This window comes from Erpetoichthys calabaricus, chromosome 8 (genome assembly GCF_900747795.2).
Source record: "Erpetoichthys calabaricus chromosome 8, fErpCal1.3, whole genome shotgun sequence".
Lineage (NCBI taxonomy): Eukaryota > Metazoa > Chordata > Cladistia > Polypteriformes > Polypteridae > Erpetoichthys > Erpetoichthys calabaricus.
The window spans coordinates 47653739-47670796 of record NC_041401.2 but is presented as its reverse complement, the minus strand read 5'-3'; the positions used below and the strand labels follow the sequence as shown (position 1 = coordinate 47670796).

The 17058-nt window shown below is 37.1% G+C and overlaps 1 protein-coding gene across 1 annotated transcript in view; it reads left to right on the top strand.

Annotated features, from left to right (window-relative positions):
- Nucleotides 1–17058, top strand: part of lrp1bb (low density lipoprotein receptor-related protein 1Bb) — a 2167948-nt gene that overhangs the window by 1779050 nt on the left and 371840 nt on the right. Inside the window, exon 44 of the mRNA XM_051931086.1 lies at nt 3091–3283. Within this exon, the coding sequence (XP_051787046.1) occupies nt 3091–3283 (193 nt within the window). The remainder of the gene's footprint in view (nt 1–3090; nt 3284–17058) is intronic.

The window sequence follows — 17058 nt, the reverse complement described above, 5'->3', positions numbered from 1 at the left end:
TAAAATCCAACCTTGATGTGACTAATACTGCTTCAGTTTTGCCATAGAGTGATTAGACTTGGCAGTGGTAGGTTCAAAGGGTTTCTAAAGGTTGTATTAAATTTCCACAAGTTATCAGTCTCTCATTCTGGAAAGCAAGCATAGCTTAGGTGAACCAAATGCCAATATTGATGGAACATAAAGCTGTCTTGGCTTTTCAGTGAGCACCTGATAGGTCACAAGTCTGTCTTGATTTGAATTCTGTTAACATAACAGAATGCCTTTTGATAATGAGCTCTTGGAAAAGTGTCTTATATAGCATATGTCCTGGAGTCAAAAACCTTCACTTTTTGAACTACAGTTTATATTAAATTTTTACTATTTTGCTCAAATGAATCAGGATGAAGTGAATTTACAGGTCTTTAATTACTGGCATTGCAAGCATCATTTCTTGTACGTTCTTCCTGTATTGTACAAGTAATGTATCCATCTGTACCAGCCTATTTATATTTCAATTACTTTAAGACCTGGGACTGGGAAATAAGTACAGATTCCACAGAACCTGTTTCAAGTAATTTATACCCTAGGAACATATGGATGCTGTAGGACTAGGAATTACAGAATTAGTTTGATCAGAGTCATTCGTCATCAGGACAAGATAGCCAATTAAAATGTGTACAATATCACATGTCTAAAAACCACACATATGCAGTTTAACATACATACGGTTTGTCCGAGCGACTAAAATGGGCAAAACTACAGAAGAACGCAATGTCAGAGATCGAGACATGTGTGACCATTTCATCTGCACAAAAAAGAACTTAATCTATGCATAACACTGATCACTAAATCAAAAGCCACCCACAACAACATCCACACCTTGACATTTCTGATTTTCAGTAAGCTTTTCTGAGACTGTTTATATCCAGACTTTGCTATATCGGTTTAATTTATATTCATATTTTCTTCTATTTGGTATTGTTATACTTTAATAAATACCACATTCCTTTAACATTTTCTATTCTTTGACTTTTATGTAGATTGATTGAAATAATAAGAGGGCACCAAGTGTGTGCAAAATTGACACTTTCTTGTCCATAGGGTTTATCAAGGGTATTGTGATTGCTCTTGTAGTTTTGCAGGAGAAAGACTCAGACAGCATTTCTATAATATATCAACCCATTTTAAAGTCCCTTCCTTTTAAAGATCCCAGAGTACAGTGGGAAAGGAATCTCTTACTCAACATTTCAGAAAAGGAGTGGAAGGCAGCCATTCACAGAATTCACTCCAGCTCAATTTGTGCAAAACATTCAATTATTCAACTTAAAAACTTTTATTGAGCATATCTATCTCATTTAAAACGATATACAACCTGCGAACGTTGCAATCGAGCTCCAGCCTCACTAGGCCACATACTTTGAGCGTGCACCAAATTAACATCATTTTGGACAAAAAATTTTGAATGCCAATCAGACAGCCTTGGTTTCACAATCCCTCCTAATCCACTAACAGCTGTGTTTGGTGTCCTCCCAGATGGACTTAAGTGGAGAAGGACAAACAAACTGTGATTGCCTTCACATCACTATTAGCACATAGACTTGTCTTGCTCAACTGGAAGAATCCTAGCCCACCTCTTTTAACTCAGTGGGCAACTGATGTTATATATTATTTAAAATTGGAAAAAATCAATTCTCACTTCGAGGATCTGTGCAAAACATTTTTTTAAAACCTACCGGGATCTAATCGATAAGATTTTAGAATAAGCATTTATATTTGGGATAAAGACTCCTTTCTCTCTTTACTACTCTCAAAGTTTTACTCTGGCTGTTGGCCTTCCTCTCTTTCTCATTAATGGGAGTTGAATTGAATTTAGTTTTGTTTTAGTTTGTCTTGATTGTACAGAACATTACATGCTTTTAATAAATTCAATAAAAGATAAAATGCCATAAGGGACTGATGTAGTCCTCTGATGTCAGGCTTGGGCCACTACCCCTATTGCTCATATTTCGGTTTTCTGTTAGGCTTTAGTTGAATTCTGACTGAAAATGCTACTCATCTGCCTTCTGTTCTTTACACTAGACTGGCCAACACGATTCATGTTAAGAACCCCTTCTTGATGTTGCTCCTTTTGTCCAATGTTTCTCAGAACATACTGTATACCAACCACAGCACTGCCTGTGATTAGAAATGCACACAAATAAAGCCATATCCACCCATTTTCCTAACCTGCTCTTTATAATATGTGATGTGAAAACTGAAACTTATCCTAGGATTACTGAGCGAAAGATAGGAGCCAACACTGAATGGTATGCCAGTTTATTGTAGGGCGGGAAAATAAAACTATGCCTGTTAAATGCTTAGCAATAAATATAATTAATTACTTTTGTATTCATTTAACTTAAATTCAAAAGTATTGTAAAGGCCATTTTATTCATCTCAGTATTGCAATGGGTAGCACTGCTTTCCCCCAGCTTTAGCAGACAGGCTTTGTATTTACAGACATTGTTTCTGTGAATTTTACTTACTCTTCCCAGGACTGCATGGGGTTTGTCTGGGTACTCCTTTGAGCATTACAAATGTTTGCAAGTTAGATTAGTCAATGACTCTGTATAGGTAAATATGTGTGTCACCTAATCTGGGTTGTCTTTTCTGTTGCCCCTGTCACAGCTGGGAGAAAGTTTGCTGTTGGACCCTTGTAAGGGAATAAACGGGTTTGGGAAATGAGCATAGAAATTGCTTTGTTTCTGTTGCATACAGTTAATTTGGCATTCATTAGTAGTCAACCATTACAAAACACAATTATTATATGATCTCTAAAATGCATAAAACATTTGCAGTTAATTCAATGCTGTCATCCTCTTTACCATTTAATTCATGATCTAATCATTCTCTGAAGGTTCACTCAAAGAAGACATCATGCTGGTTATTACCTGGAAAGCCATTTAAAATTACCTGTAGTATTTTTGCTTCTATCAAAGTCACAATCCATTTGCAGATGTAATAGCTTTTTATTTGGAAACAGAAAGGCTGAAACAGATATTTTTAGCTATTGATTCATTAACCCCAAACATACAAAACTGAATAAATTTTTCTTTATTATTCCTCTTTTAGGTCATTGTGAAATCTGGTCCAGGAACATTTTTTGGGCTAGCTGTTTATGGTGACTTCATTTTTTGGTCAAGCTGGGCACGGAGAGCAATATTACGTTCAAATAAGTACACTGGTGGTGAAATGAAGGTTCTTCGGGGAGATATACCTCATCAGCCAATGGGAATTATCGCTGTAGCCAATGATACCAACAGCTGTGAGTAGGATGCTTTTATTTAAAAATATCTATCAATCTGTGATGTAGGCCTGGATATGTTAAAAACCAATACACTTCCATTATTCATAAGTGATGCTTAAAATATCAAATCATTATAACCTTTTATCCCAGTTTGTTAAATGGTTAGGCACAATATGGGAATGTGATGGAATTCCACGAATGGCTAAACTGTGAAACATACCTACAAACACATTAGAATGTGCAGGCATGCTTGATTATTGGTGTGTTACTTTATGGTTTACTATAAAACAACAATAAGTAAGGATTGATAAATACAGAACACAGAGCAACAGGTAAACAAGCTATGAAACATATCTCTTCTAGTCCACTTGGCTTTTCTTTCTTGTACCGAACATCAGGAGAGAAGACTCACCCATCTATGAAGCTATGCAATAAGTCCCCATTTCACCTCTTGTTCTCTCTCTTACTGTTTCTCTTTAGAACATCTGGCCTCTTTACCTCTTTGTCAGCAAGTGTTTTCTCTAAACACTCCGTATAGATAGATAGTGTAGCAGTTGAGGTTCTGATCCACCTCTCGAACCCTCAGGTACGACTCCAAACACCAGGTGAAAGTCCAAGACTTCTTTATTTTTGGATAATCACATGCACAAAGCACCATCCACTCCATACTACTCATATAAACACCAATCAATCACAATACTCTCTCTCTCCTCCGCTCCCAGACACTTCGCCACCCTACCTCCCAGCTCAGCTCAGCGTCTGGGCTTTCCCAGAGTCCTTTTACACTCCCTGACTCGGAGGTGTTTCTGCCCAATAGTCCACAAGTCCTTATTCCTTCCGGGTCAGGGTAAACAGTCCTTATCTTCACCCTGGAAGCACGTCGTTTCTTCCTGTCATTGGATTATGACGCACTTCCGGGTTATAGGGCATGTATGAATCCACGGGCCTCCCTATAGCGACTCCCAGTGGTCCCCAAGGTATCCAGCAGGGCTGTGTGTAGAAACTACAAAGTCCATGAGGCCCTGCTGGAATTCGGGGCACATCCATGCTGTCGGGAGAGCTCCTCCTGGCATGAAGCCGGCCATTCACCACAATAGATAGATAGATAGATAGATAGATAGATAGATAGATAGATAGATAGATAGATAGATAGATAGATAGATAGATAGATAGATAGATAGATAGATAGATAGATAGATAGATAGATAGATAGATAGATAGATAGATAGATAGATAGATAGATAGATAGATAGATAGATAGATAGATTTATTCACAGGTGTCCCAGGAAGGTAAAGACCTCAGTACATATATTGCATATACACTACGGTCAAAGGTTTTAGAACACCTCAGTTTTTTTCAGTTTTTCTAGAAATGCACACAGTTATATGTCTTAATGTTTCACGTAATCAAGGCATAGAACAAATAAGTTAAGGAATAATTAAGTGTACAAAATTGTATTGAGATTTTTGATTCATCAAAGTAGCCATCTTTTGCTGATATAACAGCTAAACTGTGGTAGGCCAGTAACTCTGTGGAAGTCACCAACTCTACCTCCAGCAAAAGAACCCTAGTCCATCACACTTCCTCCGCCATGTTTGACAGTTGGTGTCACAAACTGTTGAACCATCTTTCACCAACTCAACAGCATTATATGCATTATAACACCCTGCATCATGAACTGAAGAATTCAAATTTTGATTCACTGGTTCATAAGCCTTTCTTCAAGTCTACAGTAGTCCCCAGCCGGTATTTCAAGGCCCAAGTTTTTCCTTTAAGGAATGGCTTTCTTACTGCCACTCACCATGTGGTAGAAATTTAACAACTTATTAAAGAAAGAAACATCCTCTAACAGGACAAATCAGTCATCAGACAGGAGAAAGCTGTTCATTGTATCTTTTATTTACTCCTCGGCAAAATGCCCTAGAGGGAGCATTTCTTCAAAAGCCGTCTGTTACAGTATAGTCAGAATGATCAGAGAAACAAAGAGTAGAGGTTCATTTTATAAACTATTGAATTTACGTACATTGTCAATCAATGCATACATTTTACTCCGGTTGGTTTGTTGGGTTACACCTAAATGACTTATATTAAATAAGTTCACTTGACCTTTACCCGGTTTCTTGATATGCCTTTACAGGTTTTGGACATCTATTAAACCTTTATGCTATTTCTTTAAGATGAATGCTATATTTTAATATGGAAGCATATCAAAACACCTCATTCTAATTGAGTATGTGACCCCTAAGTCTAATCTTTCTTGCACAACCATGTCAAACCTACAGCACAAAGTCTCCTCTTCACAGCAGGAACTGAGACTTGCATTTTCCGACCACTTTTAAGCTGTGCTTGAAGCTGTAGTGCTGTGAGGTGCCTATCAAGCAAGATGGTGACCCTCAGAAACTTGTCTTTTGATTGTGTTGTGACTTTGGGTCTGACAGATCTGTTCCTGTCAGAGTTTCTTCCAGTTTCCAATTGGCTTTGGATTGTGTAGGACATCGTACTCACTGACAGATTGATTTTTTTCATAGCTTCTCTAAATGAAAGGCCTACACTTCTAAGGGTATAATGTTTTGTCTCATTTCATTTGTTAATTAACATTTTCTTGCAATTATCACTGCAATATTGTCTAAGTATTACTTCAAAGGGTGTAGTAACATAGTCTGTTTCAACTGTAATCAACATAAGTTGTGACACCTGTGCAAACTGTTTGCTTCAACTTGCAAGGCTTAATTTACTTTAATAGCTTCAGAACATCTGTAGGTTGTAACCTATTAATTGTTCACTGAAGAAGGCCCATTTGTAATATTCTGAAATTTATTTTTTTCAGTTTTTGCTAACATAAACTTTAAATGTAAACCTCTGGCAGTTTACTGCTTACTTTTCCACCATTTTAGGTCATTCACTGCATTTCAGCTGATTACATTTGAACATAAACTGCAAAAAAATCACTGGTAGTATCTATCTATCTATCTATCTATCTATCTATCTATCTATCTATCTATCTATCTATCTATCTATCTATCTATCTATCTATCTATCTATCTATCTATCTATCTATCTATCTATCTATCATATAGTGCCTTTCTATCTATCTATCTATCTATCTATCTATCTATCTATCTATCTATCTATCTATCTATCTATCTATCTATCTATCTATCTATCTATCTATCTATCTATCTATCTATCTATCTATCTATCTATCTATTGCAAATGTATATGTATAGTATGTGTATAAAATGTTTGTTGTAGCACTGAAAGATTCTGTTGGAACCAGAGATTAGTTGATTATATTTGTGGGCATGACTGACAGCCTTAAAACCCTTTTGCTGCTGTAATCATACTTGTGGTCAGCATGACTGCTGTGCTATTTCATTGAAGATGATAGCAAAGGTGCATTTTCTCTTCAAAGAAAAAATCAAGAGCAAAAATATTTGACCCTTTTCAATTTACTATGGTTCTGTAATATTTCTGGCATGATGAATGGATGGATTGACTTTTGTACACAATAAAAGCATGGTTAGTTATTTGTTTCTTTTTTTTTTTAGTTTCAGCATTTCAGTTGAGAGCGCAGATTTTACTTTGATTGAATGTGTGAAAAAACAGTTTTAATAATAGAAAATACAGAAACTTATTGTATGAAAGTACTGCAAAGCACACTATAGTTGCATTATTATTGTGTTTCCTGATTCACTTTATTCCAAAATGTTATTATTGTTAAAGATCATCTAAGTATTGCTTTTTCCTACTTATGATAAATTACCATGGATATTGTTAATTCATAACTAGTTGCTGTGAAACTCCTACTTACACAACTTCAGAATTTTCAGAACTGAGTTTCTGTATTTTCTATTATTAAAACTGTTTTTTTTTCTGACAGTCCTGTGTTACTCTGGAACTTCCAGTGCCATTGAAATAAGGTATCTCCACTAGAGAGCCATTCTCTTCAGGAGCAGGGTCCAGAATTAATGGCGACTTCCAATGATCCTTCTTTGTATTTACAGAAAGGATGGGAAGTGGTAGGGCTGGTTTATAATGACATAACAACACAAAACATGCAATTCTCAAAACTCCTAAATCCATGTCTTGGTTGCAGGGGAGCAGAGCCTATCCTGCTAGCAGTGGGCTCAAGATAGGAACCAGCCCTGAAAGGAGATCATTCATGAACCTACAGCATCAACATGGAGCCAATTTAAAATATATCGTTAACTTAACCTGCAAGTCTTTTGCATGTTGGCAGAAAAATGGCATATCTGGAGAGAAACTCTTACATATACAGTAAAAACAAGTCATCTCCACAAAGATAGGTGTCTGGGTGTGGGATTCAAACCTAAAATGTCAGTTTGTGAAACAGATTCACTGATCGCTATGCCATGTGGAACTCTACATTATTTCTGAAATTCTATGTTCAGAATTTTAACAAAGATGATAGTGAAAGTGTTATCTGGAAAAGCTTATCACACACGTGCTGCTTGCCACTTCTTTAAAGGTGGTTATGATATGGAAACACCATAAGTGTATAGTTAAATTTGCTACATGATTATGCTAACGAAAATCAAAAAAGTTTTAAAATGAACTGCACAACAGGTTTAAAGAATATGCAGTTTTACAAAATGAGTCTGCAGTATGTACTATAAATGAAGGTGCTGAAGAACTGTGCAGCATCCAAATAGATAGCCAAAATGGTGAATATCTACTGGAATTAAAAATTGTGATGTTAGAATTTCCTCAGTAAAGGTAAAGGAGACATGAAGCATGCCACCTTCATAGACTATAATTACTATTGCCTTATGAGTAAACATATATTCTTCTAAACCAACCCATAGTTAAGTAATGAACATCTTTAAAATCACTTCTCATTTAAGCAATCAGTATGAATGAAAACATGTTTTTGTCAATATGTTGCATTATAACTAAAAATAATCAATTCACAGCATCAGATCTACTATGCAGCCCTAAGCATGCCAACACGTTTAGTCAATTATCCCTCAGCTGTCACATGATTACTGATAATAATTACTTTAGTCACTTATCAGTTGCCCAGCACTTTATTCATTTAAAGAGAGTCAAAAAAAACAATCAAACAAATGGCATATAATTACAGGCAGCTGTTTATGGTGTGATCCCTGCAGAAACCCATGGGAGACATAATCAGGAGCTGATTTCCTCAAAATGTGCTTATACAAAAGAATACATGAAAACATGCTGGTGAAATGAAAAAATGGTTAGTTCATTGCAGAATTTAAGCTAAGTATAGAGCTAGTATATTGTTACAACTCAAAAAACTATTTCCCTAATTTCATGTAAAGGACTGAGATGAATACGCAAGAAGTACATGAACAATACTGCAAATACAATTTGACTTGACTGTCCGGACTGATATAATCCTCCATCTATCAGTGTACTTTTGCCACTTCACCAGTTAAAGTTTAAAATGATTTGGACCTTATCATTGGATCAAAAATGATGAAGCAGAAAGCACCGCTCACAACACTTAATTGTACTGCAGGGCACACTTAAGTATAGTAACTACTTCTAACACTGGTCTGTGGTAGGATGTGCACATTTCAGCCTGCAAAAGGAAACCAGGAAGAAACTAATGCAAAATGGGAAGAACATTTACACTTCACACAAGGCCCAGAACTTTGACATGAGTCAGTGTCTGTATACTGTGAAACGGAAACTCTTCATTTGACACTACAGGGACACCATGTGTTGATATGTTAAGGAAATCTAATCAATGATGTTTCTGTAATTAACCATCTATCTTGTCATCATCTTTGTCATATATATGAGTTAGTATACTCTTATATAAAATATATAGTAAAAACAGCATAGACAAAGCCAACAAAAAATGGCTGGAGCCTAATTGGAGCAACCCATTTAACAGCAGCAATGCTAACAAATGATGTTCTGTGTTCCTTCAGCAAAACAATGGCCTCTGTGAGCTTGAGTGGCTTCTATAGAGGTAGGTCCAAAGTGAACGCCAACTTCTGGCCGGGCCTGTTCTTTTATCCAGTTTGTGTAGGGAAAGACGGGACTACCGAAAAACACTACAAGTGAAAGCATTCATCTGGTATGGGATCTTCCTCCTGTCTGGTGTGGAAGAAGGAAGAGAGATTAGTAACTGTGTCTCATCTAAATGCATCCCTGTTTTTCCCTCCAGCACACTCCCGTAATGTGGGTGTGTGACAATATACATATTTTTTGAGTCGGGATCACTACCAGAGCAGATTAAATACAAGATTTATGTATTATCAATCCATTATGCCATGAATATCTCCAAAACAATATCTTCCAGTGAATGTTAACTTATCACATGCTGCATTCTATGGTTACATTTTGAAATAAATTAATAAATAATTTGTATTTATTAGTCTTAAACATTAAATCACACATATAACTTAATGGATACATTTTGAGCTTATTTTGCATGTTGGCGGCTTTGTATGCTGCAGTTATAGATAGTATAACTGAAAAAAAGCCCATTGAGAAGCTCTGCTCAGTTGAACAAAACGTGTTTCAGTATGGTTTCTTTTTCTAATGCATTTGTAGGCTTTCAGTTTTCTTAGTTATATAATCAAGTGTGCAGATAGTTTAATAAGTACTAGGGCAAATGTGACTGTCAGGTAATAGTATGCATTGTTTTTGTTTGGTAACAGCCTCTTTAACAATCCCTTTAGCCTGTTTCTATGTAATTTCTAGAAGCATTAAATATATTTTCTAACAATGTTTCTGTATGAGTAGTTATATTCAGAAACCATAACAACCCACTAAAACAACCATCTAATACAGAGATACTTTCATCACATCAATTAGTGCCAGTTAACCCATTAGGCAAAAAAAGGTGGCTGACTTGGGCGCCATCTTCTGGGGGGTACCGATTTAGCAAGCCAAAACTGCTTTGCCTTGGACAGTGTGTGCTGCACTTTACATGCCCCTTGTACTCTTAAGAACACACACCTTCTTTGACCAAAATGTATGAAAAAACATTTCTTCGCTGTTCAAAGAAATGTTCCCACCACTAGACCGGCAGATCCAGCCCTCTTGAACTTGTTTAATGTTATCCCCGAGATAACTCATCCAGCACTAGTCACACACACCATCATCCCAGAGTTTACACATCTCTAGTGAACACCATTTAGTGATGGAGGGTTGCTGTTGGACAGCATTTGTGGCAGCAAAAGAGCTGAAAATTGGCATTTGTGATGTTTTGTAATAGTGACAGCAATATAGGTTATAATTCTAGTGATAGTGAGTGAAGTATTCAAAGGGATGATTTTACGTAAAAGATTTTACATAAAAGGTAAACTGATGCTACTTCTGAATGTGTGTGGTTTCAGAATAGCTCTGAGGGGCTTTCAGAGCTGCTGTTCACTGATCTCTTGGCCAAAAGGCAGAAGTATCACGTACAGATGCTCTCTTACAGAATTTCAGGCTGTTCATAAGTGATGGCCTTTAGATGTAATTGTGAGCTAAACAGATGTGCACATGAGCTCATCCAGCACTGCATATTGAAACAAAATTCCAGGGTGCTCATTTGGCCTAATGTCAATCGTGACAAGCTGCTGGCTTTCTTCACACATATTGTATTCTGTTGTGTCTTGGTAGCATAATATATTACTCTACTTTTCCCTTTTGTATTATTAATATGTAGTCTTTGTCAGAATTCCTCAAATCTCACTGACTTATCACTGTTAATAAAGTATTGTACCATATAACTTCTCATAACCTTCCCTTCTACATTTCTAACCTCAGGCAATTATGTGTAGTAAAAGACAAGCAGAAGTTAAGTTAAATTTTAAATAATGTATTATTGATTATATTTATAAATAATAACAATATGCAAAGCACAAGTGATTACTGGCAGCCATACAAGCTGATAAATGCTGATGTTTAGTTTCAGGCAGCACACAGATTTGTTAGTTACTTAAAATGTCTCTAGTTAAGTCTTCATTTTTGTTTAGCTTTCTTCAGTACAGGCCTCATGCCTGTCTCAATATGGCTGCAATAAGAGACGTGCTCTTCATTGTGTTGTCCTTTTCAGTTCAAGGTGTGTGAGATGCTTCTTCATCAGTTAGTAAAAGAGAGAGGGAGGGGTAAAGCAAGCAAATTTATAGATTCTTTTTCTAAACCCTACAGCCAATAGGGCATCATGGTACTTAAAGGCTTCTGATACACACCAATTCCAAACAGCCATACTTCAGACCAATGGGGCACAGAATACCTTCACACCTGCCCCCAAAACCATGTGTTGGGCTAAAGCTTGCCAACTAGGCAGTCTGGCTTTCCTGTGGGGGTTGATTGAGAGTCCTGCAGAGAAACATTTGCAAAATTTGTTTTAGACATTTCCCCAACCCTATCGTAAAATTACAAAGGACCAACAAACCATTGCTGTTCTTATCAATGATAGACATTAGTGTTATAAGTTACAAATAAAGACATACAAAATATTTATCAACTTATATGCAAAATTTCACACCACAACATATGCAATAATTCCAAGGTCTGACATTGAAATGCACTTGTCATCAAAACCCTTACCTTAAATGCTTTACAGACTATCCTGAATATGAATCACGAGAGAAAAGCATTTCAGCCTGCTTGTAAGGTGTTTGCATTTGTTGACAACCTACCTGTCACATCGTATAGAAGTGAGAAATCCATTATGGAAAACAAAAACTGTACTTCATATAATTAATCAGTTGGCCCCCTCTCTGTATTTACTAAACAACTGATAATGTTCAATGGTAGGTGGACAAAAGCACCCTTGAGTCTGCAATATCTGCATATGTACTTTTATTTTAAATGTAGTTGTATCTATTATTACCAGAACCCCAAACACTTGTTCAAGCCCAGGAACACAAGTCTGTCCCTATGCATAGTGGTGCTATCTAGACATCATCAAGTTCTGTAGTAGTCAGAAAGGTTTTAAAGAAAAGATTGCACATTAAGCCTAAAGTCATTGTAATGGCATAATAATTAATCCTGCTACCTAAACAGGCTGTAATGAGTATCAACCATGAGATTGCTGGTCATATTTCATAAGATGACATCATAGAGAACTTTGCAGGAGGGATGTACAGGAAGGTGAAACTGTAAATAAAAAAGTCCCTATTGTCATGTTAGTTCTTGAATTTTGTTAATTGTCACTAGAGAAGCCTTTGCAATTATTCTGTAGCTTTTAAGTGATATAATGGACATAGCTACAGAGATAATTATGTTCTTTGATTCAGCGGGTTGGAAAATGGATGGATGGATGGATGGATTTATTCTTACATTCAAAAATATTTAATGTGCCTTTGCTGCAAAGCACCATTTTAATATTATTATTATTACATTGCATGCACTTTGCCCATGTTTAGTTTTCCATTAATTTGGGCTATTGTATTAAACAGTGGTACCATTGTTTCTACACCCATTGTTTGTGTATTTATTTTGGTGTTGAGTTTTTCTGTTGGCGGAAAGGTGCCCGGGATGAATCCTGCCTAGGGCTCCTCATGGGCCTCGACCACCACTGATATCAACCCATCAAACAATACATCAACAGCCATAAACTATTGTCCATCTGATCATAGCAACTAAACAATGTATCAGACTTTCACAACAGTGGCTAAGTTCACAGAACATTGCAACACCATACATTGGACCACCTGTCACAAAGCATCAACAGTATGTTAGTAACACTTAACATGGATTGTTACAGCCATAAAAGCACAAAATGAAGGGATGTAAAAAAGAAAAAGAGAGTAAGAAATATTAAGTATAATCTGATGAAAAAAATGTTTTGTCTTTCTTGGAATTTGTTTCCTTGTCAAGATCATCATGTGGAGTGGCTCACCCATTTTCCCACTTTCAGTACAACACAGCTAGTTGCCCTTTCACCCAGTTTTCACTTTTCTTGTCATCAAAATCTCCTTTTCTTTCTCTATCTCTTGGCTCCCTTTGTGTCATTAAGCTATTGCACTATATACAGTACATAATAATCTTTTACATGAAGACATTTTATTATGTTGAATTTGGTAAAAAATAATTTTAAAAAATCAAGTTAATTTCCCACTGCTTGTAGAAGCACCTTGAGAGGCACTAAGAGTTTAAGAATACTGTTTCCTTTCTAATATTTTTGTTTTCCACTTTGGAATCAAAATTCTGATTTGCAAATTGGTGTATATGTTGAATATGCAGTACTTTCATTTTTATATGTATTTTATACTCTTGTATGAAGCAGTTAGAACAGTAGACTGGAATTTCCCAGGGAGTTTGACTTTTGTCTTCCTACAGCATGTATTTGACATAAGGCAGTCAAGTGAAACTGCACCATTTGTTCTGGGAACAGAAGCACTTCAACACCCCCATCTCACAGGGTCTCTTGCCACATCCAGGGAGTTTGATTCAGAGATCTTTTTATGACACTGCCATTTCAGTGCCAACCACAGTTCAACAAAGGACCACTTTCTATTCCTGATGTTAAAACAATTTGCATGCAATATCATTACTGCCCAAGAGCATGAACATTTTTCCATGCATTTAATTGTTAAAAAATGACATTTTTCTTAGTTTCAAATATCTTGCAGTTTAAAAAATGTGATTTTTCTTAGTTTTAATTTTTATAGTTTCGAAAATGAGATTTTCTTGGTTTCAAATCTTTTTTGTGAAATGTAAAATAGGACATAAAATTCCACTTTATCCCTTACAATTATTTGAAAACTGAAACCTATTGGAACCGGCATTAGCTGAAAAAACTATAGAGACAGTTGTCGTGTAGCAGTGCATATTCAGAAAGTATTCAGACCCCTTCCCTTTCTGTGCACTTTGTGTTCTAGATTTAATTTTAAATGGATAAATTTGCCATTTTTGCCCATCAATCTATATTCATCCTTCCATCCATCCACTTTCCAACCCGCTGAATCCGAACACAGGGTCACAAGGGTCTGCCGGAGCCAATCCTAGCCAACACAGGGCGCAAGGCAGGAACCAATCCCGGGCAGGGCGTCAGCCCACCGCAGGACACATACACACACATCAAGCACACACACTAGGGCCAATTGAGGATCGCCAATCCACCTAACGTGTATGTCTTTGAACTGTGGGAGGAAACTGGAGCACCCGAAGGAAACCCACGCAGGGAGGACCCGGGAAGTGAACTTGGGTCTCCTTACTGCGAGGCAGCAGCGCTACCACTGCGCCACTGTGCCGCCCAATCTATATTCAATAACCCATAATAACAAAATGAAAAAAAAAAATTAGTTTGCGATTAATATTGGTTGATGCTTTTTGTAGTGAGAACATTATCTTCGACTTTGATTTAGGGTTTTGTTTTTCAACTTGTTAACAGTGCATTTTGAGTTTATTGCTTTGATCCTTGCCTGTGTTCTTTTGTGACTATGTTTCACCTTCTGGCATCTTCATCTATGGCAGTTCAATACAATACAATACAATACAATACAATACAATACAATTTATTTTTGTATAGCCCAAAATCACACAAGAAGTGCCGCAATAGGCTTTAACAGGCCTTGCCTCTTGACAGCCCCCCAGCCTTGACTCTCTAACAAGACAGGAAAAAACTCCCAAAAAAAACCTTGTAGGGAAAAATGGGAGAAACCTTGGGAAAGGCAGTTCAAAGAGAGACCACTTTCCAGGTAGGTTGGGTGTGCAGTAGGTGTCAAAAGAAGGGGGTCAATACAATATAATACAATACACAGAACAGAACAAATCCTCAATACAGTATAAAAATAAAAATTTTAGAAGTACAGAGCAGAATTTAACAGTAAATGATATCACATAAGAAGATTTGGATATATATAGAGTCCTGGAGACCTCATTCATCAAGCTGCCTCCCCCATTTGGCCATTCCATGGCTGAAACAGCACTGGGCCAGCCAATCCGATGAAAGGACCCCTCCTTCCCATGATTCCTGCGATCCTCCATCAGGGATGACTTTACCTTAGGCAGGCAAAACAACTTGACAGGTGGACCGTGGCACCAAGTGCCACATTTGAGTACCGAGAAGAGAAACAGAATAGGTGAGGGTTAGTATCCAATTATAACTATCATGTTACTTATGTTTTAGTGCTAATGACTAACAACAGAGAGGCAGTCTGTACAGTTAATCAGCAGCTCTAGTCAGGATATGCTAAACTGAAGTAGTGAGTCTTCAGCCGGGATTTAAAAGCTGAGACCGAAGGGGCATCTCTTATAGTAGTAGGCAGACCATTCCAAAGTTTAGGGGCCCTATAACTAAAAGCTCGACCCCCCATTGTTATTTTATTAATCCTTGGAATCATAAGCAGACCGGCATCTTGAGATCTTAATGTGTGCTCTGGTTTGTAAGTCATGATGAGTTCCGGCAAGTAAGCCGGACCTCGACTATTTAATGCTTTATATGTTAAAAGGAGGGTTTTGAAATCTGCCCTAAACTTAACCGGGGGCCAGTGTAAAGATTTAAGAACTGGAGTTATGTGTTCGTATTTTCTTGTTCTTGTAATAATTCTTGCAACCGCATTTTGAATTAACTAGAGGCTGTATAGAGAACAGTTTGAACATCCAGTGAACACCGCGTTGCAGTAGTCAATCCTACTAGAGATAAATGCATGAATTATTTTCTCAGAATCCTGTTTATTTAGAAAGCGCCTTAATTTCCTAACATTTTTAAGATGGAGAAAACATGATTTGGACAACTTTATAATATGCACTTTAAATGACACTCTAGAGTCAAAGATACCTCCTAGATTGCGGGCTGATTCAGTATAATTAATGGGGATTCCAACTGAGTTAAATGATGACAAAATATTGTTGTGATCAGTGTCATTCCCTCCAACAATTAACATGTCTGTTTTATCTGTATTTAAAGACAAGTAGTTCTCATTCATCCACTCCTTTAATTCACTAACACAACTAATTAAAGACGGCATTGGAGAAACTTCATTTGATTTAAATGAAAGGTATAACTGTGTGTCAACTGCATATGAGTGAAAATTAACATTATGTTTCCTAATGAGAGATCCCAGTGGAAGCATGTAAAGTGAAAACAGTAAAGGTCCCAGTACTGAGCCCTGCGGGACACCATATTAAACTTCTGTGTATAATGATGGAGTACTGTCAGCACATTTCTGTACATAGTGGAATCGATTTGATAAATAAGAACTAAACCAAGCGAGCACGGTGCCTATAAACCCCACATCATTTTCTAGCCTGTGTACTAAAATAGAATGGTCAATGGTGTCAGTATAGAAAACTTCACAAAAAATATGATGAAGTGTAACAAAATGACTGCACAAACAAAAGTAAGATCAGAAGTGGGTCACCTGTAATGCAGCACCTTAGAATTGTGATGTTTTTCTGCACTGTATTGTGGTAATCTGCCTACCATATATTTATACCTTAAGGAAAGTGGTCCTAAGAATAGGGAAAAGTCGACTTTCACAACGCAAAAATGAAAAAGTGCTCAGCTTTTTTAATTGTTGAAGTGTGGGTGAGCGTTTCGTGAGAATTTTTAACTTTGGCAGCTGCGGATTCATGCAGCGGGATGCTGGCGACAGGTCAGGCCAGCTGGAGGACACTGCACATACCCCGTCATAAAGACGAGCGTCTTTCTAGCTCCCGCCGTTAGCAAAGAGAAAGGTACGGAGCATTTAGTTAGTGCATGCATTAGTGTGAGAAGGGGATCCCCAAGAAAGAGTACAGTACTGTACCTTAGTTTTGTAGTGCGTGTTGGGATGCGCTCAAGTTCGCGCTTGTACTCGCTCGCTTGCACGTGAGGCCGCTAGCCCTGTTTAATACATACCTTGCA